The sequence below is a fragment of the Caretta caretta genome, chromosome 8, assembly GCF_965140235.1.
Source record: "Caretta caretta isolate rCarCar2 chromosome 8, rCarCar1.hap1, whole genome shotgun sequence".
NCBI classification, from domain to species: domain Eukaryota; kingdom Metazoa; phylum Chordata; order Testudines; family Cheloniidae; genus Caretta; species Caretta caretta.
The window spans coordinates 37,425,307-37,447,608 of record NC_134213.1 but is presented as its reverse complement, the minus strand read 5'-3'; the positions used below and the strand labels follow the sequence as shown (position 1 = coordinate 37,447,608).

The window sequence follows — 22,302 nt, the reverse complement described above, 5'->3', positions numbered from 1 at the left end:
TGTGCCTTGATATCTGTGCTTCAGTTCTATTGCTTCCAGGTTCCAATGCTTCCCAGACTGACTCTCATCTACCAGCTCCTTCACCTTGTCAGATTCCAGAAACTCTGGGGGATGAATTCCTGGGGCACTCTCTGGCCTTGTACCCGTGTAAAAAGCCTTGGATGACCAGTGGGACACAGGAACTCTAGATTCCCTTCTTAGCATTAACATTTCTTGACACATCAGTACTCTAGTTACGGCAGATGAGACTCTAGCGCTATCCCAGAAGATGGACAAGCTTCACTCTCCCCCCTTTAGCTTAATGAGCTTTTGAAAGGCTGAGATATTCTTTTGTAGTAGATTTAGAAACAGAACCCAGGTTTGTAGTAAGAAAGAAGCAAGTCTTAGCCATATTGCTACACAGGCCCTCTGAAGGCATGTGCCCAATCTGTGTGCGTGGTTGGGCAGTTTGTCTCTAAAACAGGCCTGATCCCACATACCCATTTTTACAGGGCACTGGGAGCCACAAATGAATTTCCTCTCATTAAATGAGGCAAGTGGGGCTGGAATGGTTGGCTCTGCCTTTCAGACAGTGTTCTGCTACCCTACAGGCCTGAGTTCTGGCCCAGATTCCCAGGTGATGCTAGGCAAGTCACTGAAAGCTGAAGCTTTGGAGACAGATGCTAGTTTTTGCCACATGTGCTCTGTGCTTCAGTTCCCCTCCTAGTGCTCCTAGACCAGCACTTTTTCACTCACTCAGTTCTGACATCCCAGCCTGTCTGGGGCTTCAGGTCCCATGGATGCATCTGGCCATTTGTATGGGAGGGTGGGGACCTGGCAGTGGGTGCAACTTTTCCCCACCAGAGAAGAGTGAAGACTGATGCTTAATGAGGGGCACCAAGGAAGGGCCTTTGCCAAAGACCAAACTCACAGTGACTGGAGCCCAAACCCTTTTCAACCCTAGGAAAGGGGGGGAGAGAAGAAAGTCAGTAGAGCAAGCCCCCACAATCCAGGTACAGCCCAGGACCCAAACTCCCCTCAGCCCCTCCTCTGCCTCCTGGTAGGAAGATTTAGGGTGGCTTGCACTGACTCAGGACTGGCCTGAGATTAAGGAAAACACTGGAGAGGGATGGGAAACAGATGAATCAACTGAGGACCTGAGGACTTGGGTGCAGCCTGATCTCCTCTGGGCACAAACCATGGGGTAAGGTGGCCCTACGCTCACAGAGCCTCTCCCTCAATGGAAGATTCAACCATTTTCAAGGGTGCAAAAGTCTGCTAAGGGCACAGCAAGAGGAAATGGGGAGCAGGAGAGCACATGAATCTAACGGCACTAACACACCCAAATGGGATCTAGGGCATGGCACTAAGAGCTCCATAATTTAGTCTTCATTTGGATCTACACCTTGCTAGTGACAACTAACAGCTCACCAGCCCAGTGTGCAGTGACTTCAGTGAAAATAGTACCCGAAGGCTGAGAAACACCCCAGGGAAAGGTTCTAGACCTCATTTTTGGTGGGGGTAGCTCGTGTTTTCTCTCTCTCTTCTAGGGGGTCCCTGAACTTTTGGGACCCCTCTCTTCCCTGCCAAGAAGCTCAGCTGCTTTTTGTGACCCAGTAAGGGCAGCATTTCCCCTCCTCCCGTTGAACACAGAGGGCACTGGCATTTTCTCTGTCCTAGTGGTGGACACCATGAAAAAGGTTCAACTGTCTGCTCAGAATGTAGCTGTCGGCCATCAGTGCCCCAGCCAGGCTGAGATTAAATACAGCCACCTCTGCATTGACTCTTTGGACACCATAGCGAAAGCAGCATTTGCCTTGAGAGCCAGCCCCCAGCAGACGATAAGCCCCTCCAAACCTACGCTGTCTCTTTCTGTTTGAAAGGGGTGATGCACAGTGATTGTCCACAGGAGAGAGAAAAGGGAAGCAGAAACCTTTCAAACATCCCACAGGCAGCGCCCCACATCCTATCCATTCCAGCTACAACCCAACAGGCCAAGCCCAAGGTGAAACACACAAGTTAGCGCAATTTTATTGCGTCGACAAGGATTACAAATCACATGATGCAGCAACGCAGACTCTGGAAGAAGGGGCACAGTCTGGATGCACAGCCACCAGTAGTCCAGGGGCCCCAGGCTCCTCCAGACAGAGGAGAGCTCTCCCCCAAACTGCACACGTACCTCCCCTAGACCCCAAGCCTTATTTTTTCCTGAGAGCAGAGAGCAAAGCACCTTTGTGTCAGAGCCTGCAACAGGAATCAGAGCTCAGAATTTTAATAGAAACAAAGTGTCCATAAATCAAAGTCCCAAGGGCTCCAAGGACGAGAGTCAGGAACTTGGCTGGGACGTCAGTACTTCGGTCTCTTCACCTCCACCCTGAAACCAGAGAAACATTAGGCCAGCTGTCAGTGCGGGCCTGGGGCTCTAATCTGAGGCTTCCCCTCAACCTGTTTCTTTATGGAGAATGAACAGTACCCATGTGCTCCCATAAGGTGCACCAGTCTGGGTGAGCACCCCTCCCTCGCTGCCCAAGTTGAAGCACCTACTTCCATGGCATGCATCCTGCTTTAGAAAGCAGGCCAGCACTACTGAAGAGACACTGTGTCTTGCTTGGTTATCAAAAGCAAATACAAGCTGGAGGACCAGAGCTTGCAATGCAGGGAATAGCAAAATGTAGATAGCTGGCTCTCTGTTCGGTAGTCTCTCAGAGATGAAGACTGTGGGCATTGTAGAGCCTCAGCCCCTCCTTCATCCAGTGATCGCACATCAGGAGAGAAAGGGGACAAAGGCTGGCTAGGTCCCACTGCGGGCGCTGCAGCACTCTCTAGCAGCAAAGTCAAATTAATGAAGAGGAGATTCCACTCACCCGTCAGCCTCCAACTTCTTCCTTTTCTCAATGATCTGCAGAGAAAGCACAAAGACCATGTTGTGAGGAGAGCAACAAAAGCTGCCCAGAGATCCTGGGGCAGGGGGCTCTCCCTACCCACAGTGAAAGGTGAAGGCTCCATAGCGGAGGGAGCTGGTTTTGCGGGTTTTTTGGCCTGGTAAGGGTGGAGCAGCAGTTAAGGCTTCCGAGCTGCAAGATCCGCTCAGGGACAATTCTGTTCAACCAAACCAATTTGTAATGGTGGGAAGAGGGAATGGGTAAGGCCATAGAAATGAGGTCAGATACCCACTCCTGGACATCTGACAACACCGGAGACAGGTCAACCAACCCCAGAATCCAAAGGATCCTTCCTCTGGGTGCTAACTGTTCAAGTCCTAGACAAACAGCACCCCCAGCAGGGAAACAGTTTTGTCCTTCCCCCAGACACTCACTGCACTGATCTTCTTCCACTGCCGGTCCAGCTCGGCCTTGTCATTGGTCTCCTTGAAACGGCGTGTTTTACGGCCCTCTGACATCTTGATTCCGTACTGGAAAGCTGCTCTGGGGTGAAGAGCAGAACAGAGGGGAGGTTAGGTGTGGAGGACAACTGGGCAGGTGGCTGCAGACCAGCCAGGCTGCCTGTATTATTGGGCCAGATTAGGGTTTCATCTCCACTGGGCCAGGTAGGAATCTCCTGAGGGTTACTGCCAAGGGACCTGTGACGGTGCCCCCCATAAGGCTTTAGGGAAATATGCTTTTATATACGACATAACTGGAATATGTTTTATGCTACATATGCCCTATAACATATCTATATAAAGGTTATGATCTACTGAATCTATTAATCCTATTTGTATGCATGTATCATTTTTGTATTCAAAGTTATGAATTTTGGCTGTGTACTGGCTTGATTTTTAAGTAACCTTTGTAAAGCGTTTGGTCAGTTTCTTGAGAAAGGAATGTGCGAATTAGGTGCCCAGTCAAGAAACACTTAGCGAACAATGGATCTTGGAATGTTCCAATCCACATAAGAAGTCTACCTGAGGACGTTCAAGGAAGCATGTGAACCATGGCTGCCACCTATAATTTCTGAGTCGTGCATGGACAGGTGACTTCCCCATGTGACTCCAAAACTCCATCTTTAAGCTGGACTTTGGATAAGAGAGAAGAGGGGGTCTCCACCCACATGGAAAAGTCTATTTAAACCCCTAGGAGACCCCTCCATTTTGTCTTCAGCTTGCTCAAGAGATAGCCTCTCCACCCCCAAGGATACCTGAAAGAAACTGGAACAAAGGGTAGTAACTACAGGCAGTGTGAGTGCTTGCTGGACCCAGACTAGAAGGAGCCTAGTCTGTAAAAGAAGCTTACTGGAACATCTCTGAGGGTGAGATTTTATCTGTATTCAGCTTCTTACTGTATTAGCATAGATTGGTAGGTTTTATTTTGTTTTGGTTGATCATTCATTTTGTTTTGTCTGTTACTACTTGGAACACTTAAATCCTACTTTCTGTATTTAATAAAATGACTTTTTACTTATTAATTAACACAGAGTATGTATTAATACGGGGGAGGGGGGGAAACAGCTGTGCATCTCTCTCTATCAGTGTTATAGAGGGCGAACAATTTATGAGTTTACCCTGTATAAGCTTTATACAGGGTAAAACGGAATTATTTGGGATTTGGACCCCACTGGGAGTTGGCCATCTGAGTGTTAAAGACAGGCACACTTCTTAAATTGCTTTCAGTTAAGTCTGCAGCTTTGGGGCATGTGGTTCAGACCCTGGGTCTGTGTTGGAGCTGATTGGCGTGTCTGGGTCAGCAAGACAGGGTGCTGGAGTCCTAAGCTGGCAGGGAAAGCAGTGGTAGAAGTAGTCTTGGCACATCAGTTGGCAGCCCCAGGGGGTTTCTGTGATCCAACCCGTCACAGGACCATCCTCCCCAAGGGACCTAGGCAGCAGCTGTGCCCCATCACCCACTCTGCACTCTCCACCCTAGTGGGGTCCCTTCCCCCCTACCCAACTTCTGGGAGAGCACCAGACTTACTTGGGCAGAGCCTCTTTGTTGTTCATGTACTCGCTGTACTCCTCCTGCGTGTCAAAGTCCCAGCGGCCCAGGGGCCCCTTCTTGTTACCCTGCAGCAAGAGAGAGGGGCTTAGGTGCTCATCAGAGGAAGCTAGCTGATGCTCCCCATGCAGACCACAGGCCCGGAGAAGATGAACAGGCTTACGGATCTTTTTCCAAACCAAGTCAGGCTCAAGCAGGGAGCAGTCTGATCTCCCCTGCCGGCTGGGACGCAGAGTTCTGGGAGCTCCTGGATACCGTCTCTGAGAAGGTCATAACTCCACATGGGAGACACTTTCATGAGCCTGCCCAGAACTAGATAGAGCTGGTACGAGATGTCAGTCACTGCACCCATGGGGTTTTCCCTCTCCCAGCTCCAGCACTCAGAGGCAGCAGAAAGGCAAGTCTTTAGATGGATTCTCTAATTTATCTTTGCTTGCTGGCTAGCTCCTGCTCACCCACCTCCTTTGGAACAGGAGGTCCTGAAGGCAGACTGGATGCAAGGGCCTGGCTCCAGTCTTTGCCAGTGAGCAAAGTTAAGAGGAGTGATGGGCCAAGGAGCCAAGCAGCCACAATCCAACTAGAATCCCTCCCCAGGTCATTCATTGAGCACCAGATGGCAGGTAATTTTCACCCCCATCTCTCCCATAGCAAATAGGTCAGAAAGATCCAGCTGCAGGGCAGAGAGAACAAGCACTTTCATCTGAGAAACTCAAAGTTATATTGTGAAGCCAGGAGTCCGTGTCCAGACCCACCCTGCACAGATTCTGTCCCGTGGCTCCTTTGAGCCTCTGTTTTACACCAGCCTCATAAGCTGGCTTTAAAAGCGTGCTGGGAATACCTGATCCATTTTGCTGTAGTCCACCTCTTCATCACTGTCCACAGCCATGTCGTCCATGCTGAAAGGGGAGGGGGAGAGTCAGCTGGGGCACCGGCTGAGACATTGCAGCACACACAGTTCAACCAAAGGTACTCAAGTACTCTCTGTTCTGGCAATGCAGGACTCTATGGACATCTGACTTTAACTCTAGCTGGGCAGCTCCCTGGTCCAGATGACAGCATCTGCTCCCTCCAGCAAGCTGAGTGCTCACAGCCAGCTTGCAGGGCGCTCTCCAAGCAGGACCAGGCAAGTACCTGTCTGGGCTCCTGAGCTCTGACCAAAACCCCCAGCTGCCTGGAAAGCAGCTGCACAGTGACCCCCAGCCCCCAGTGAGCAGAGAGCCCTTACGTGGCAGGGTAGCACTCAGCGTAGCTGTTCGACATCCCAAAGAAATCGCCCAACTGCTTCTTATCTTCAGGCTTCTTTAATGTGTCACGTGTTAAAGAAAATGCAGCAAGGAGACAGTGTCTGACTGAAGCAGGAAGGGGCCTTAGGAACTGGCTGCACTGATGGAGCCAGTGTGGGGAATATGCAGGACAAGACACAGACTGGGTGGGCAATGGAGGGGGCTGAGATGCTCAGCGGAGCCCCTTCTCTGATGGGATGCACCAGGCGATGGCTTGTGGTTTGGACCCAACGTTCCACAAGGGACTGTTCAGGTGGCTTTTCCCACCCAGCCCTCCTCTCCCAACAGCCAAGTGTGTGTGTGAGAGAGAGCCCCTGCGGAAGGAGGGACATGCCAAGGGGAGAGGAGCCCTCCCGCAGCACAGATGCCCAGACACACCAGCAGGCTGCCAGCGAGAGAAGCCCGGAGTCCTGGCGCCAGGCTGGTTGATGTGCGAGCATAAAGGATATGATTCTGCTCCTTCCCAGCCAGCTGCTCCAGCGAACTTCTCATTGATGGATTTAATCAGCTCCTTGGCTGAGCCTGGCCCTGGAGGCAAGAGAAAAGCTGTTAAGACTCCACTCTAACCAGGACACCGAGCTGGGGTACAGCTCCCCGTCTGCAGCATACACAGGGCTGGCTGGAGACCTCTCACATGAGAGCAAGACATAACCCCCACACAGTCACCATGATCAAAGCAGCTTCTTAACAGCATCTAGGAGAGGCACTGCCCCCTTCTGGTAGCTAATGGAATAAAGTGCATGACCCAAGGATCCTCTACCAGGGACAGGGCCTGGGGACTAATGGGGACGAGGAGATTCACAAAAGGAGGAAATAAACCCGACCCAGAGTAAACAGCCTGTAGGGTAAAGGTCACTCCAGGCAGGGCCCATTGAGTCCCTGGCCTTCCTGCTGAGACCTGCTGACTAGTACCAGCGGGATGGGGCCCCTGTTCAACCAGGGGCTAAACTGAGACCCACCTGGCCAGCCTTGCCCCAGTGGGAATTAATTTCAGGCACCGGCAGCCCTGAATGAATGCACACCAGTGCCCTAGGATGAATGGCTCTTTATCCCATTTCCAATCCCCCGGAGCCAGATGGGCCCCTACTATTTTATAGCAACATTAGAGGCTTCAGGAGCTAAAGCAGAACCCTATCGACCTGGACTGGCAGTGCCAAGAACTCTGCTCGCCATGCAGCCAGTAGGGTAAGGAGGTCTCTGCTGCAGGCTGGAATTCAGTCCCATCTGCCTCATGCCACATAAACACAGCAACTCACCTTTGTCAATATCCAGGGGCTGAAAAGGGAAAGAAAGAAGAGAATGTTACTATGGTGGGCCAGAAAACAACTGAAAATGACGGTGTTCCTGAACCCCGGCTCTAAGAGCCCAATCCTTCCCTCAAGCGGCACAAGGAATGAAGGACTGAGCCTTCAGTGTGTGAGAGTAAAAAGCTCCTTTCAGTCCTGCTTTCCAAGGCAATTGCGGGAGGACAGAGGTTGCCCAGCCTTCCCACCAACCAGCTGATCAGCAAGACTCTGCCCACATCAGAGATCACTCTGGAGACATCTGAGGATGATCACACACCAAAAGGCAAAAAGCTGCAGGTGCAGCAGCAGTAACATCCCTCTCCAACTAGCACTCCAATTCCACTATGAGCTTGTAGGGCAGTAGATGACGCAGCCACATTCCTGCCCCAAAGAGCAGGCAACCTCCTCCCAGGTGCAGGGGCAATTCAAAGCTGCAGGGTCTGATTCTGAACTCAGATCCACTGGAGCTGACCAGAGTGCAGTCAGTATGGATTTCCCACAGCACATCACAGGTCAGAATCCAGCCCACACACTTACTATAACTCTGAAAGCGCCTTACTACTGACCTGGAGCTAACATCCCCCACCCCTCCCTCAGGAAGTCTCCATCACAGAATAGATTCTGGACAAGACACTGGGTCTGTTCCTGCTCGGCATGGGGAGATGGGGAGCAGGATACCCAGGGCTCCCTCTTCTCCTGGGAGGGTGTATTCTTATTGCAGCATGGGGAGCCAGCAGAAGATGTAGGTGTTGCTATGACTCTCCTATGCCGTATCCCCACTTTGGAACAGAGAGGTGCAGTATGAAATGCTCTCTGCTCCGTGATAACCCCAGCCCATTTGAGGGGACCTTCTTTAACTCACCTCATCATCAGCTTTGGGTTTCTCAAAGTAGCTATGTCTCTTCTTCTCCTCCTCCCGTTCTCGCTCTCTCTCTCGATCCCGTTCCCGCTCTCTCTCTCTCTCTCGCTCCCTCTCCCGGTCTCGCTCCCTCTCCCGGTCTCGCTCCCTCTCCCGGTACCGGTCTCGCTCCTTCTCCCGTGGCACCTTCACCGCGGATGGCACGTAGTCACCAATATCTTCAAAGATACTGCAGGTGAAATGGATGATACAGTTACCACTGGTGTCGCGGCAAAGACCAACAGATCAGCCCCTTGAAGCTGGAGGCTAACCAGTAACAAGCAGCATGAATCCAGAGAAGACTACAGCATCTGTGAAGTCCCAGCCAGCTGCATCCCTGTGCTCATCTAGCACACATTTCTCTCCACTGAAAACAAGAGAGTCTTCTGCTCTGCAGCTCCTGCTATCTGCACTGGCCTCCCTCTGTGCCCCAGGGAGGTGCAGATGCTCCAGCCATTTCAAGTTTCAACCAAAAACATCTCCTCTCCCTTGTCTGGACCTCTTCATCTCTCTCTCCCCCTGCTTATAGGGAATTGGGGGGGAATCGCCATTCTAAAGCTCAGTGTAAAGAAGTAATGGGCCAAACAGAGCCCCTAAGCGCCCCCGAATTCCCCAAATGAACCCAACAGCTACCCTCAGAAGCACCAGCCAACTTCCTGATTCCCAAATCTCTTAGTGTGAGCAATCAAGAGAAAGACCAGAGGACAGTCCCTCATCCCCGAGGAGGTTACTTACTTCATATCAGCCTCAGGGGGTTTCTTCTCATCCAGCTTTCCTGCAGGCAGAAGGCAGCAGTCAGTGCAGTCAGCATACTTCTGTCCTGCTTTCTCTGCGTCCCCCGCCCTGCCCAACCAACTGAAGTGCACACAAGAGGGGCTTGTGCAATCACCACAGAGCTTCTGAGCAGGGCTCCAAGATGCTCCCAGAGCCTCCCACACTAGCCTCCAGCAGGCCCCCGGCTATATATACAGCCCTTTGCAGGCACAGCTGCCTCCAGACAGCTTTCCCTCCCACTCCTGCATGGCTGGGGATTGGATTACCAGCTCCCCTTCAGCCCGAAAGGAGATGAAACTGAGAAAGACACAGTGCAACCCCCAGGTAGAGCCTGCACTTTTAGAGTAGCCAGCAATTCCCCATATCTCCACAAGAGAGCCTGCCTTAGGGATTCCCCCCGCACACAGCCTCAGGAGCCACAGGAACGCTGCCCCCCCTGATTCTGTCCCCTATGGCCTGCCAGGTTCCATCACTTCTTTCCTTAGAACACTGCCCCCCCAAATCCATCGCCCCCATGGGCCACAGGAGTCCCACCCCGATTCCATTCCACAAGGCGATGGAAATCCAGCCCTGCTAGGATACACACAGCTCCCTTCACTCCTTTGTAGTTTCACTGAGATCAAGCCCCAGTTTGTGGCTGACCACAGCCCAGCCAGTAACTTTTCTAGCTACGACGTTGCATCCCACCAGAGAAGGGGCTCCGCTGACTATCTCAGCCCCCTCCATTGCCCATTCTTGTCTGTGCCTTGCCCTGCATATTCCCCACACTGGCTCCATCTGTACAGCCAGTTCCTATGGCCCCTTCCTGCTTCTGTCAGACACTGTCTCCTTGAAGTTTCCTCCCTTCAGGGCTACCTTTGTCCTTCTTTTTGAGCTTCTTGTTGCGGGTCCCTTGCCTCAGGTAGGAGAGGATCTGAGTCAGCTTGCTGATGACAATGTCATTTGTGGTCAGTGTGGTCTGTGCCTGGAAGAGAAAGCGCAGAGAGAAGGAATGATTCTCCAGAAAGAGAAGCCCTGAGAATTGCAGCCCCTCCGTGAGGTAGGGCTCTGAGCAGCCATGCTCCTGCTGAGCTAGAGCCAGTGCTGTCAGACAGTGCAGTAAGGGAACTAGGAGTGGCCTAGGCAGTTACCTCCATGGTGGGGCAGTCAGCTTTGCTCCGGATCAGGGTGGTTGGGATATCTGTGTCTGCGTACTCGTCATCCAGATCCACTACGTAGGCCATCCGCCCCGGCAGGTACAACTCGTTCCGCTCATATGCTTTAGTCTTGAACAGTATGCGGTAGATGTTCCGACCTGGGGAAGAGAGGGAAGCGTAAAACCAAGTGGCTCAGGAGAAGAGGAAACCCAAATACCCAAACTCCTATTGCAAGAGCTAAACTATCCCTGCTGCTCAGAGGCTCCAGAATCTCACTCACAGCCTCTCTCCTGAGAGCCCCAACCGATGTGCCAGCCCCTCACCAATCCACTGAGTCCTCCACAACTCCCCAACCAATTTGCTAAGCTTCCTCTCCATCCAACCCAGGGCATGATCCTCAGCCATGCACCAAGCCCCTTCCTATTCTCTGCACAACCAGCATAACACACCCAAGTGGCCACATTCATACCCAAGCGAGTCTTGAATTCTATTTTATTTTCAGGATCTTCATCTTTTCTGAAAAGAAAATGAAGTATTAAAAGAATGGCCATTTCCATTCCTGCTCCAGCCCCTGCGGAGCTGTCTGCACTGAGCTCAGAGGAGGGCTCAGTCTTTTCACACTCACTTGGTTTCCTTCTGGGGTTTCTCCATCAGCTCCTCCTCTTCCTTCTCTTTGCTGGCAATTTCAGCACGCACCTGATCAGAACGACAAGGCAGACGAAAAGGGAAAACGCTGTCAAAATGCTACCCTGCTACAGCTGCTCATTGTAATCAGAAGAGAGGCATCCAGCCCTTTCCCCTGGGCTCCAACACCTTCAGTGGACCAGCCAGTGCTCCCCCAGCCTCACACAGGGCAACTCCAACCAAGAAACAGGTTGAACGGGTACACAGTAGCACCTGACCATTCTATTTCCCTGTGTGCTCCACTCGCTAGACTGGAGCAAGGGATCGCAAGAGACCTGGGTTCTAGTCCCAGTTCAGCCACTGCCATTATGTAGACTTGAGTAATTTGAGACCTGGTTTCCCCATGTAAACTGGGGATAATATTTGTTTACTGCACTGAGGGGTGGAGGCAGGGCCGTACGTAGGGGGGTGTGGGACATTAGAAACTCAGCACCTATCTGCCAGGGGGTGCTCCCCACCCTCCTGGGTCCACCAAGGCCCTGCCCCCGCTCCACCCCTTCTCCAAGGCCCCGCCCCCACCCCTTCCTGCCCAGTTCTGCCTCCTCTCCGGAGCACGCTGTCTCTCAGTCCTCTCCCCCAGCACCTCATGATGCCGTGAAACAGCTGATCCGCTGTAGGCGCTAAGAGCATCGGGGAGGCATTGATTGGCGGGGCCCAACGACGGGCAAGAGGCGCTGGGGGCAGAGGGAGGTTTGGTAGGAGGGCTCTTCCTCTCCCCGCACCCGCCTGCCCCTCACCTCCCCATTCGCCTCCCCTCCCCCTCAAAGCGTGGACCATGGGGCATTTGCCCCAATTTGCCATACCCAAGGGACGGCTCTGGGTGGAAGTCAATGGCTTAGCTCGCTGACAAGTACACTGCTACTCAGAAGGAAAACCCTACTGATGTATTATCATCTGCACACACCTTCTGCAGCAGTGCAAAATCCAGACCCTTCACCAAGTGAGTGTGCTCCATGTCACCACCCAAGAACTTGGATTCCTGGATCAGCTGTCGCCTCTTCTCAGCTGCTGACTTATCCCTACATAATGAGAAGGGAGCATGTTACACAAGCTCTGCTCTGGGCTGGAGCTCCCTCACAATGCCTGGACTCAGGCTAACTTACGCTTCTGCAGTGGGTCCCACTGCCCTGTAGTTGGCAGTCGTGCTAATCAGCTCTGTTTCCTCGTAGTCTTTGTTGACACCATCTCTTCTCTCCTTGGCTCGATCCCTGTATTTCTCAGCCAGCTCCCTCTCTCGTTCAATCTCCTGCTGCCGCAGCTTTGCATAATAGCTGGAGGCAGAGAAAGGGAGAAGCGTTTGAGCTAATCCATTGTGTTTAAAAAATACTGACCAGGCGACATCACCAATCTGTTCCCATTCCCAGAACACTGTACTGTGTGGGCCACTGCCTCCACTCCACCTCCGCTTCAATTCTCAGCCACGCTTTTAGCTGCTTTGCCACAGCTAGCCCAACTCCCTTCTCCATGGTCCCTAAAGTCCCAACTCTCCAGACTCCAGCATGTAGAAAATACTGCTGCCATCCTTCAGCCACGTAGCCCCATCCTCAGACACTTCCAGTGGCTCCCCATTCATTTGAAGATGCTTGATTTAAAAACCCTTAATGGACTTGCTGCAGACTCTCCTAGACCTTGTCTCACTCTACTGCCCTTCTCATTCCTTCTACTCATCTGGCACTGGCCTCATCTGTCCCCTTCCAGAATCTCTTCACTGTAGGTGCAATAGTTTTCTCCTCAGCAGCAACACTTGTCCAGGACAGTCTTCCTGTAATTCTCAGCTCCAACCAGTCCTCACATCTCAGTGGAAGACAAAACAACTTTTCTTCCTCACTTACCACTCTTCATATTTTTACCTCTACAGCATTTGGGGACACAGTTTGTATGGAAAATGGTTAACAAAATAACATTGTAATAGCAAGATATTGCTGAGGAACAGAGTAGCTTTGTAGCCAGACAGCCAGCCCCCCCCCCGCCCCCCCCCCTCAGACCAGCATTGCTGGAAACACAGGAGGAATCCGGAACAGGGCACTTAACATATATTCCAGCACAGCCTTTGAAGCTGTGAAAAGCACAGGTGTGCTGCTACAATGTGCCTCTGGGAGCAGATACAACGATTAAGCTCACAGCAGGCAGAGGCCCTGTGACAGACATGGCTCTTAGCCCCTACTAAATAGCGTGATGCACACACACCAACATCCTAGGTGGGAAAATATTTACCCTGATAAAAGAAATGTCCAGTAGTCGACACTTATTGTTTCTCTCCCTTGCAAGTGTAAACTACTCTTGCGAAAGCTGGCGTCACCCAGACAGACCAGCCTCAATTTGGCATAAGAAAGGAGAAAGAGAATAAAGGAGTACAGAGGTATAAGTAGGGGACCTACAGCACCATGATTTTTGAGTGCTTTTCACTATCTATCTGCTGGTCAGATAAGTGACAGCCTCCCAAGGCTTCTGCAGCTAAGAGGGTCCCTAAGCCTTGTCCCTTATTCGTCTTTCCGCGGAATTGAGTGACCGATCCTGGCTTGGCACCGCTGGAATCGAGAGATGCAAGGAGGGTAAGAAGCACCCACACCTGATCTCCTATCTTTAGTGTACACATATTTTGAAATAGAGCTCTATACTTTGTTTTCTTTCTTTGGGATTGTGGCTTCAGTTTTGTAACTTGTTTGTGTGTGTAACATCTCTACATTTAAATAAGTAGGCACTAGCAATTTTGTAACCACATGATTAGAATCTAGCTTAATAAATTTTGGTAACCATTTGTGCATAAGCCTGACTTGTTTTCTCTGGTTTACTGTAAAGCAGCCAACACAATTAAAGAACCTCAGCCGTTTTGGCTCTAAAGCCTGGCCATTAGGTGAGAGTACTAAGAGCCTAGCATTGAGTTGTGCCGCCTCCACGGGGCAAACTCTTGGGGCACCTGTCAGTCAATCCTGGCTGCCCGCTGCAAAGGAGCTCTGAGCTCTAGCAGTTAAAGTCACGGGTGTGGAGAGGCTCTTAGTGCTGCCATTGGGGCACCTGTCAGTCAGTATTGACTGCCCGCTGCGAAGGAGCTCTGAGCTCTAGCAGTTAAAGTCATGGGTGGTTAGGACCTTGGAGCATCCGTCAGCCTAGCCCAGGCTGCTCGCCGCGAAGGGACAGTGCGTCCTAGCGGTTAAAGTCACGGATGGTATAAACGGGCATAGCTGGCACCTCACCAAACATCCTTGGCCGTCGGCTAACAAGCTTTAAAAGTGAAAAACCCACTCTGCACACAAACGGTGTAAATGCACCATAATGAGTTCAATACTTGAAGGAAAATCCTGAATGGGGCGAATACCCCTATATTGTCCTAACTCACCCCCGCAGAGAGCAGCCATGTCAGGTGCTCTCACCTAACATCTTCCTAGGGGCAAGCTAAGCAATTTGTGGCACCATCCTACTGCTCCCCTGGTGCAATCACTTTGGTGGCTGTGAAAAGTGACAACCTCCCTATCAGAGTGCTTCTAACGTCATTTGGTTCCTTTGTCATCAGTCCAGAACCCACTGATATTCCAGGCCACTTAGGGTCCCTTTCTGCATACTAAAGAAAGGGCAGCAGCTGGCTGACAGGTGAAGGTGGCTTTTGCTACAGCACATTCCCCATTTACCTTTTCTTCTTCCTCCTGCGAGCAGCTGGATCTTCATCTTCATTGTACTCCCGGGGCATCCTGGAGAGAACAGAAAAACCACAGTCATCACAAATGGCAGATACCCACAGAACAGGAGGTACTAAAGGCGGCAGTTACACATGGACTTGGGCTTGAAAGGTCTAACACTTAGATGTCCAAAGCTAGATATATTTGGAGCAGGGTAGTTAGATTTCTGCCCAATAGAACACCTAACTCAGTTGTACCAACAGGGAGGGAGAAAGCGAAAGGGTTCAACATGAGAACCAAAGACAAACCTTGGGGTTCCCATGCATGTTTTAATAAGTCTATTGCATCCATGCTCTCATTCATGCCGTTTCTGATATTAAGGGTTTCCCCATCCCCAATGCATATACAACATACAGAGCAAGTTAGTCAGTACTGGAGTGCAGGGAAGAAAGAGTAAGATATATATTAGCTGCTTGAGACTAATGAGTTCACGTTCAGTCAAAGAGCAGTGAAGGATTAATGAAATCTACTTACTCATGATGGCGAGATTTGGACGGGGGTGCGGATGTCGGCGCAGCCCGCGGGGTCATAAGAAGCTTTCGGAAGTCTTCATTGGTCAGCTTGGACCTAGGAGAAGGAAGAATCATGTTTCGTTGTAACAACGATAACAAGACCATCACACACTCCTGCTGAGAGCAGTTTTGTCTTTATTTTTCCCTGCATGTGCTTGGCCACATTGTGACATTGCAGCCTGCACTGGATTGCCCATATTCACCTGAGTTTCACAATGTTCAAACTGGAAATAAGATGCACATTTTTAAACAGTGAGGATAATTTACCAAGGGGGCAAATCGGAGGAGGGGACTAGCCAGGGGTTGAGCTGGAGTTTTAAATCAAGATTAGATGTCTTTCTAAAAGATATGCCCTAGTTCAGCTACATGTGATTGGGCTTGGAGAAATCTATTATCTGCATTATGCAGCACATCACACTAGATGAGCATAATGGTCCCTTTCTGGCCTTGAAATCTATTAACTGGTGCTAAGAGTTTGACTGCATCACAGAAACAGTACCCAAATCCTTCTTCCCCACAGTACACCATATTGTGCCCACTACCTTTCTATTTGAAGGAAACAGAGAGCAAAAGCTTTTATACTCACTGACTGAAGGAGTGGGAATCATCCACCTCATGGCCATCTGGGGCCAGAGGGTTGGAGAACGGTTCACCTTGGAGAAGGAAAAAGAGAGCTGGTTAGAGCCTATCAATCAGTACGCTGTGCTGCCAAGCCCAAACCTATACCAGCCCCTGCATCTCAGATGGTTACATTAGAGAATTCAGAACTACAAAAGGAGCATCCCTCATTGATAAATAGCATAATTTCTCAGAAGATAATGGAGAGAAATTATGTTAAACAACAAAGCCCCAAAGAACCAGTGAAGGAGTAAAATTCTTGGGTTACGGGGGAAATACCCAGGATATTGACTTTTACCCAGCACCTAAAAGAACACCAGAGCAAAGCCAGCCTTATTTTGGAGTGAAGATTCTGTGATCCTCCAGCTAGCCCCAACAGGAAATAAATGCAGGAGAAGCATTTGCCATTGTCTATCGTCTCCTTAACTGTAAGAGTATGTCTATAATAAAGCTGCTACAGCAGCACTATATGGCACTGCAGCTGTGCCGCTGTAGGGCAGACACTTCCTACATGGACGAAAGGGGTATCTCCGTTGACATAGTTATTCCATCTCTCCAAGAGGTGGTAACTAGGTCAAAGGATGACCCCTTCCATCGCTCTAGCTGTGTCTACACCAGAGGTCAGATCGACCTAATGGTTGTGCTCAGGATGCAAAATTTTTCACAGCCCTAAGCACCACAGATAGGTCGATCCCATTTCTAAACCTAATGTTTAATCCTAGGGAGTACCTCATCGCTGGGCCCTGCGAGCACTATGGAAAGGGGGAAGAGCTGTTTCAGTGCCTACCCAATGCAACCCCCTGTAGCATCCGGACGTCGACCCCCCCAAAACAACACACACACACACACGCTCCCCGCAGCTGGGCGCTCACAGGCGGCTCCAGCACGGCCGGCAGCTAGTTTTGAACAGCCTCTGGGTGACTGCCCTGCTGGGGCGAGAGCGCTGGGGCAGGGAGGGGACTCTGCACACCCCGCAGACGGGCGGGGGCCGCCCCAAGTTGGGAGTCTGACAATTGCCCCGCCCCCGGCTCTCGGGCCCAACACTCACTGTCTCGCTCCGGCATCTTCCCCGCACGACCGACGCCACCAGACAACCAACCAACACCCTCTACTTCCCACAATACCCCGCGCGCGATCTGCGCACAATGCCTCGCGCAGAGAGCGAAACGGAGCGGAACTGAAACCCCACCCCCAGCCTGCCCGCACAAGCGCCTGCGGATTGGCCGATGTGGTTCGAAGCGTGTTTCGATTGGCTGAGTCCCGTATCATGTTTCGGGGGTCCCCCTTCCTGTCGGTTATGGGATTGGCTGGGAAGGGGGCGGCACACTGGGAAGATGGCGGCGGCCGCAGCTGTGCGGAGCGTCGGCAGCGGCCTGGGCCGGAGACTCAAGGAGCTTCGGATCCACCTGTGTCAGCGCTCGCCAGGCAGCCAGGGCACCAGGTGCGGGGCACCTCGGGAGGGCTGGGCTGGGCTGGGGGACCGGGGCGGGGCGGGGCGAGATCCCTGGACAGGCAGCAGCCCCTGCCTCCCGATGGGGCACTGGGGATCTCCTAGTTACCGTCACCAACGTCCTCGCGTCGGTATAGTGTGAAAAACGGCTCCCGGTCTTAATCTGCTACTGAGAGTGCATGCTCAGTAACATCTGCTGAAGCCATTGCCCCACATCCTGCCCTTACTTGGCATCAGACTTTCCAGAGTGCTTTTTACAGGAGCAAAGGGGGCAAATCGGAAGAGGGGAGTTGCCAGGGGTTGAGCGGGGGGTGGAAATCGACTGGTCAGAGGGGTTCAAGCAGTTGGAGGCAGGGTTAGGATAGGGGCTGAAAGGTAAAATGGGGGAGGTGCCGGGGTTAAGCCCAAGGATGGCAAAACCCTGGCAGGGGCAGAGGGGGTAACAGTTACTGGACTGAGACAACAGTGTTCCCAAAAATAGGGGGTGGGGGCAGAGGGCCTTTTTCATTTCCCCTCTCACAGGACAGTACATCTCAGTATGGGCTTCCCAGTACTGAGTTCTTAAAGGCATAGGCATCCCAATGCCTAGTCACCGCAGCTCCTCTCTGTCTGATGTAATCTACTGAGGCGCTGCAGGAGACTTGATTCAGTGAAATATTTTACATACACCCCCTCAGAAACAAGAATCCCTTATCAGTGTATCTGACTGCATAAAGTCTCATAGCAGTTCACAAATTTGTTCTGTCTGCTGCTGGGATTCCCTGAATTACTCTAAGCACTTCATCATTTACCTTTGTTAATTTGCAGATGCAGGTCATTGTGCTATTTTAATTTATATTTTAATAATACTCATTGAAAATATGTCTAGTAAGTACTTGCTAGTAGTTTTTAGCAATGACATCTGTGTTTCAATCTTCCTGGACACTCGGTAACAGACTAAAAGTGGCCATTCTTCAACAAAAAACTTCAAAAACAGACTTCAGTGAGAAACTGCAGAGCTGGGATTAATTTGCAAACTTGACTATCAAATCAGGCCTGAATAAATACTGGGAGTGGCTGGGTCATATCAAAAGAGGGAAAATTACTTTTTGTAATTCACCCCTTCTTGTCAACTGTTGGGAATGGGCCACATCCACACTGATTGAATCGGCCTTGTTAGTACTCCTCGTGACCCCCCACTTGGTAAGGCAACTCCCATCTTTTCATGTGCTGTATAATTATAACTGCCTATTGTATTTTTCAGTCCATGCATCTGATGAGGTGGGTTATAGCCCACGAAAGTTTATGCCCAAATAAATTTGTTAGTCTCTAAGGTACCACAAGGACTCATTGTTTTTGCTGATACAGACTAACACAGCTATCGCTCTGAAACCTGTGTTTCTAGTATTGCACTTGCTATGTTTTGCTAGCACAGTAAATGAAGCTGCAAAATAAATGACGTTTAAATGACCTCACTCAATTAAGAGGTAATTAATACATATGTACACCAGGCAGGGTCTTTTGGAAGCCAAAGACTTTATGCTTCTATCCCACACCATTGTCAAATTTTAGCAAATTAGGACAAGTCAGTAAGTAAGAACAACCTTACTTATCAGTACCTGCAACGGGTTAGAATTTGCTATCCCTGTTTCAGTAGCAGATTCTCAGAGAGCAGTTTAATATCAGTAACTGCTACTGGTAGCAAATTAAGACAGATTGCGGTTTTTCACATTACACGGGCAGGGAGCAGGACCCCAGCGTGCCCGGTGCTGCACGGCTCCCTCAGAGAAATGGTCCCTGCCCCACGGATCTTACAGTCATAAACCAAGAGACACCGGGCAGATCCAGACAGGCAGGGAGACAATGAGCAACCACACGTCCGGTGAGATGTCTGGAGCCACCCTGCAAACCAGGACTGGGGGGGTGGGTTCTGCCTAGGGTGACCATATTTCCCAAAGGGAAAATGGGACCCTGCATTTGGCTAGCCTGAGGGCTTCCCCCTCCCCGAAAATTGGTGTACAGACAAGATGTTCATTATTGTACCCTTCCATAGAGTGTGGTCCTCTCTACTGCCTGCTTCCAGAGGCTATGGATGCTTTGGAAGGGCCAGGTGCATATAACACTTCTGAGATCCCAGTAGATAAAACTACTTATTCTCTTTAGTTTGACATAATTGTACTTGGAAGTGCCACAGAGCTTTAATTAGCTCTGTTTTTGACAGAGACTTCATTGAACAGCACTATGTGACTCTGAAGAAGGCAAACCCGGACTTCCCCATCCTGATCCGGGAGTGCTCTGATGTGCAGCCTAGGCTCTGGGCTCGATATGGTGAGTTGGGAAGGAGCCCTAGTCAATGTCATTAGGTCCAAATTTGACAAACACTGGGGTCTCTATCAAAATAGAAATTCATCAATAAACTGCTTGCAATCCAGAAAAGAGCAATGCAAATTACACATCAAGGAGGAGTTGCCATATGTGGAGAGATGAGGTTAGGACCTGCTTGGTTTGGGAAAGAGGAAAGCAAAGAGGCACTATACAAACTAAAGGGGAAAAACTGCCTAATGGAAGTCTGATGCATTAAGTCGTTAGGAAGTTCAGAAATCAGGGTACTTGCAGCGGTGCCCTGCCCTATCAGTTCAACTGCTTAAACAGTGATTCTGAATGGTGTGTGTATGTATGTGTCTATGCATATGCATAGTGGGGCTAAGTGAACTTTGTGGTGTGAATCTTTAAAGGGATAGTCAATTTGAAAATTACAAGTACACCTAAAAACTTTGTACCTACTGTTGTTACCCCATCTAAAATTCCTGTAACAAAGCTGGATATTTTTTGCTAGGTTTCTGTTTTTTGGTTTTTTTTCTTCCAGTTTTACTTGTTTGTGTAAATGGTTTCATTGTTTCCCTAGTCTATAGTAATTATCCCTAGCTAGACAGACCCTTATAAATACCAAGCGAACAGGAAAAACTTTCCACTTCTTAAAGGAATGTTTTTAAAAAGCATTCAGGACATACTGTCTGAACAGGGCTCTATCAGAAAGTAAGTTTAAAAAAAAATTAGTAAATAAAATAAAATTGGGTGACCCTGTTAACACTAGAATGCCCTGTCTCATGCAGAAGTGTCTCTGTGAAGCTTTCAATGTAATGGTAGCCTTTGAAATAAACAGATTTTTCCTTTTAAAAAAAAAAAGTGTTTAAAATGTGCTGCACACTCACAATAGACAAACTTCTCCCCATGTAGCTAAACTGGAAGAGTGGTCTGTTGCTTTAAATGTACAGAGTTGTTACACAGACACACATGTGCTTGACTGCAGGCTGAATGCTTGCAACAGAAAGTTCTTGCCTTGAGCTCACACTATGGGCAGAAACCTGAACTCTGAAACCCAGTGAAGGGCGGGGGGAAGAGTCTCCAAGCCCAGTCTCAGCCTGAGTGAGAACTTCCTCGCTGCTATTTTTAGCCCTGTGGTGCAAACTTGAATCAGATGAGCTAGGCTTTGAGACTAGCTGCCACAGGGTTTTGGGTTTTGCTCTGTAGATGTCCCCTTTGTAGCTACACTATAGTTGCAAAAAGTTAGTGAGGCTCACAACTACAGCCCTTGAACCAAAGTGGAAATCTCATATGGCGCAAACCATTTATAGCACTTCCAAGCTTAAACTGACCCATTGAGGATTAGCCATGAACTCTGGTTGGAGTTTTAAAAAAAAATTTTGTGGTGGAATCAGAAGCATAAAGAAGGCCAGTTAATTACATAGACTTAATCTCTTACTAAACCATGAGAATGGGGGGATTCTGAAGACTACCACAGGAAATGCTGCTTTTCTGACTTGCGATATTTAGTTAGCATGCAGAACGCTGTTATAATGGAAGCTCCGTGAGAACTGAGAAGGAGAGCTGTAGTGCCAAGTGGCAGTCAGTGCAGTAACCAATCTTTTCAAACAGCTTTTCCCCAAGCCTTAGTCAGGACTCTGAGATGAACAGGCTGCAGCTAAAAATGAAAACACAAGTCTGCTCTGCCTTCAATACAAGTGTCCCTCACAACTTGGGGTAGTAGGCTGTCTCTTCCTTGCTCCTGCTGGGGGCTAGCCAGTGAAACAGTCTGTCTGCGTAACAAATTCAGGGGGGTGGGGCTGACTTACAAGGAAAGTGGGCTAAACATGCAAAATTCAGATGAGCAAAAACTAGAAGGGAGGGAAAAAATCTGCAAATGTTTTGAAGTGTGTGAACACCACGGAGGAAGAGGAGGGTTATAATTAAGAAACAGAAAGGGGAACACTTAAGCTGAGTTCAGGAAAGGCTCTTTACACAGAGGTTATGGGATACGTGGAAAGCCCTGTGCTATAGAACACTCGGGTTGGGTATCTGACCGATCTAAAAATAACTGGTCAAATATTTTAGAGCACTAATTTGTTAGAACAGTAACAAAAAAAGAGTAAAACTATGGTCTGCAATAGGCTTTGCCTTAGCCACTTATGCCTTACTACAAAAACCAATGTACTTAACTGAGTTATTTTAACTCAGATAAATGCAAAACACAATGAAATGAAGTTTAAAAAAATGAAGGAATGGCTCCATCATGCAGTCACAAAAGTCAGTCATCACCTACATCAGGTACTCCTGTTGGAATATTTGACCATGGTCAAATATTAGGGGGTCAATTGACCAGCTTGTCAAAACCTACACTTAGGAGACAGGCCAAGGCACTAGGGAATAAATCCAGCATGGCCTCTCCTGGGGGAAGGGAGAAGGTGCCTCTTCTACTCTCTCTCTCTCTCTCTCTCTCTCCCCCCCTAGAGTTCGGCAGAGAGAGTTGCGTGCCACTGAATAATCTCAATGTGGATCAAGTGGCCAAGGCCCTGGAAAATGTTGTTCACAGCAAAACATGAAGACAAAGAGAACTGAACCTGCATGTGCTGGAGCCCTTGGCTGAATGGGTTTAATGGAAAAGCTGTATATCTGTAATTGTAACTTATTAATCACATATAAAAGCATGTCTGACAAAGTGCTCTGAGAGTCTGTTCTGAAAGAGATGTTAAGCTGGGAGGTAGCTCCTTATCCTCCCACTCAGGGTGGGGGGCACTGAAGAGGGAGCAAATCCACTGAGGTA

At 49.8% G+C, this 22,302-nt stretch overlaps 2 protein-coding genes across 2 annotated transcripts; one reads left to right on the top strand and one right to left on the bottom strand.

Annotated features, from left to right (window-relative positions):
- Positions 1 to 1,985: 1,985 nt before the first annotated feature.
- Positions 1,986 to 16,948, bottom strand: IK (IK cytokine). Its single transcript, XM_048860154.2, has 20 exons — positions 16,821 to 16,948; positions 15,741 to 15,807; positions 15,117 to 15,209; positions 14,595 to 14,654; positions 12,072 to 12,239; positions 11,873 to 11,987; positions 10,910 to 10,980; positions 10,754 to 10,800; positions 10,279 to 10,442; positions 10,004 to 10,112; positions 9,110 to 9,149; positions 8,339 to 8,564; positions 7,447 to 7,465; positions 6,641 to 6,718; positions 6,133 to 6,214; positions 5,746 to 5,803; positions 4,887 to 4,975; positions 3,296 to 3,404; positions 2,844 to 2,878; positions 1,986 to 2,353 (listed from the first exon to the last, which is right to left on the bottom strand). The coding sequence occupies exons 1-20, from the start codon at positions 16,834 to 16,836 to the stop codon at positions 2,326 to 2,328; spliced, it is 1,674 nt and encodes a 557-aa protein (XP_048716111.1). The 5' UTR covers positions 16,837 to 16,948; the 3' UTR covers positions 1,986 to 2,325.
- A 110-nt stretch (positions 16,949 to 17,058) lies between these two features.
- On the top strand, positions 17,059 to 22,197 carry NDUFA2 (NADH:ubiquinone oxidoreductase subunit A2). The gene is made up of 3 exons (XM_048860175.2): positions 17,059 to 17,213; positions 19,423 to 19,529; positions 21,990 to 22,197. The coding sequence occupies exons 1-3, from the start codon at positions 17,107 to 17,109 to the stop codon at positions 22,079 to 22,081; spliced, it is 306 nt and encodes a 101-aa protein (XP_048716132.1). The 5' UTR covers positions 17,059 to 17,106; the 3' UTR covers positions 22,082 to 22,197.
- Positions 22,198 to 22,302: the final 105 nt, after the last annotated feature.

What these genes read in the sequence shown, in the direction of transcription:
- IK (XM_048860154.2), bottom strand. An exon ending in AAACCCCAGAAGGAAACCAA is followed by an intron (nt 10,801 to 10,909) that starts GTGAGTGTGAAA and finishes TTTTCTTTTCAG; the next exon opens with AAAAGATGAAGATCCTGAAA. An exon ending in CCCCCTGAGGCTGATATGAA is followed by an intron (nt 8,565 to 9,109) that starts GTAAGTAACCTC and finishes TTTCACCTGCAG; the next exon opens with TATCTTTGAAGATATTGGTG.
- NDUFA2 (XM_048860175.2), top strand. Translation starts at nt 17,107, where the DNA reads ATGGCGGCGGCCGCAGCTGTGCGGAGCGTCGGCAGCGGCCTGGGCCGG. An exon ending in CCAGGCAGCCAGGGCACCAG is followed by an intron (nt 17,214 to 19,422) that starts GTGCGGGGCACC and finishes TGTTTTTGACAG; the next exon opens with AGACTTCATTGAACAGCACT. An exon ending in TAGGCTCTGGGCTCGATATG is followed by an intron (nt 19,530 to 21,989) that starts GTGAGTTGGGAA and finishes CTCCCCCCCTAG; the next exon opens with AGTTCGGCAGAGAGAGTTGC.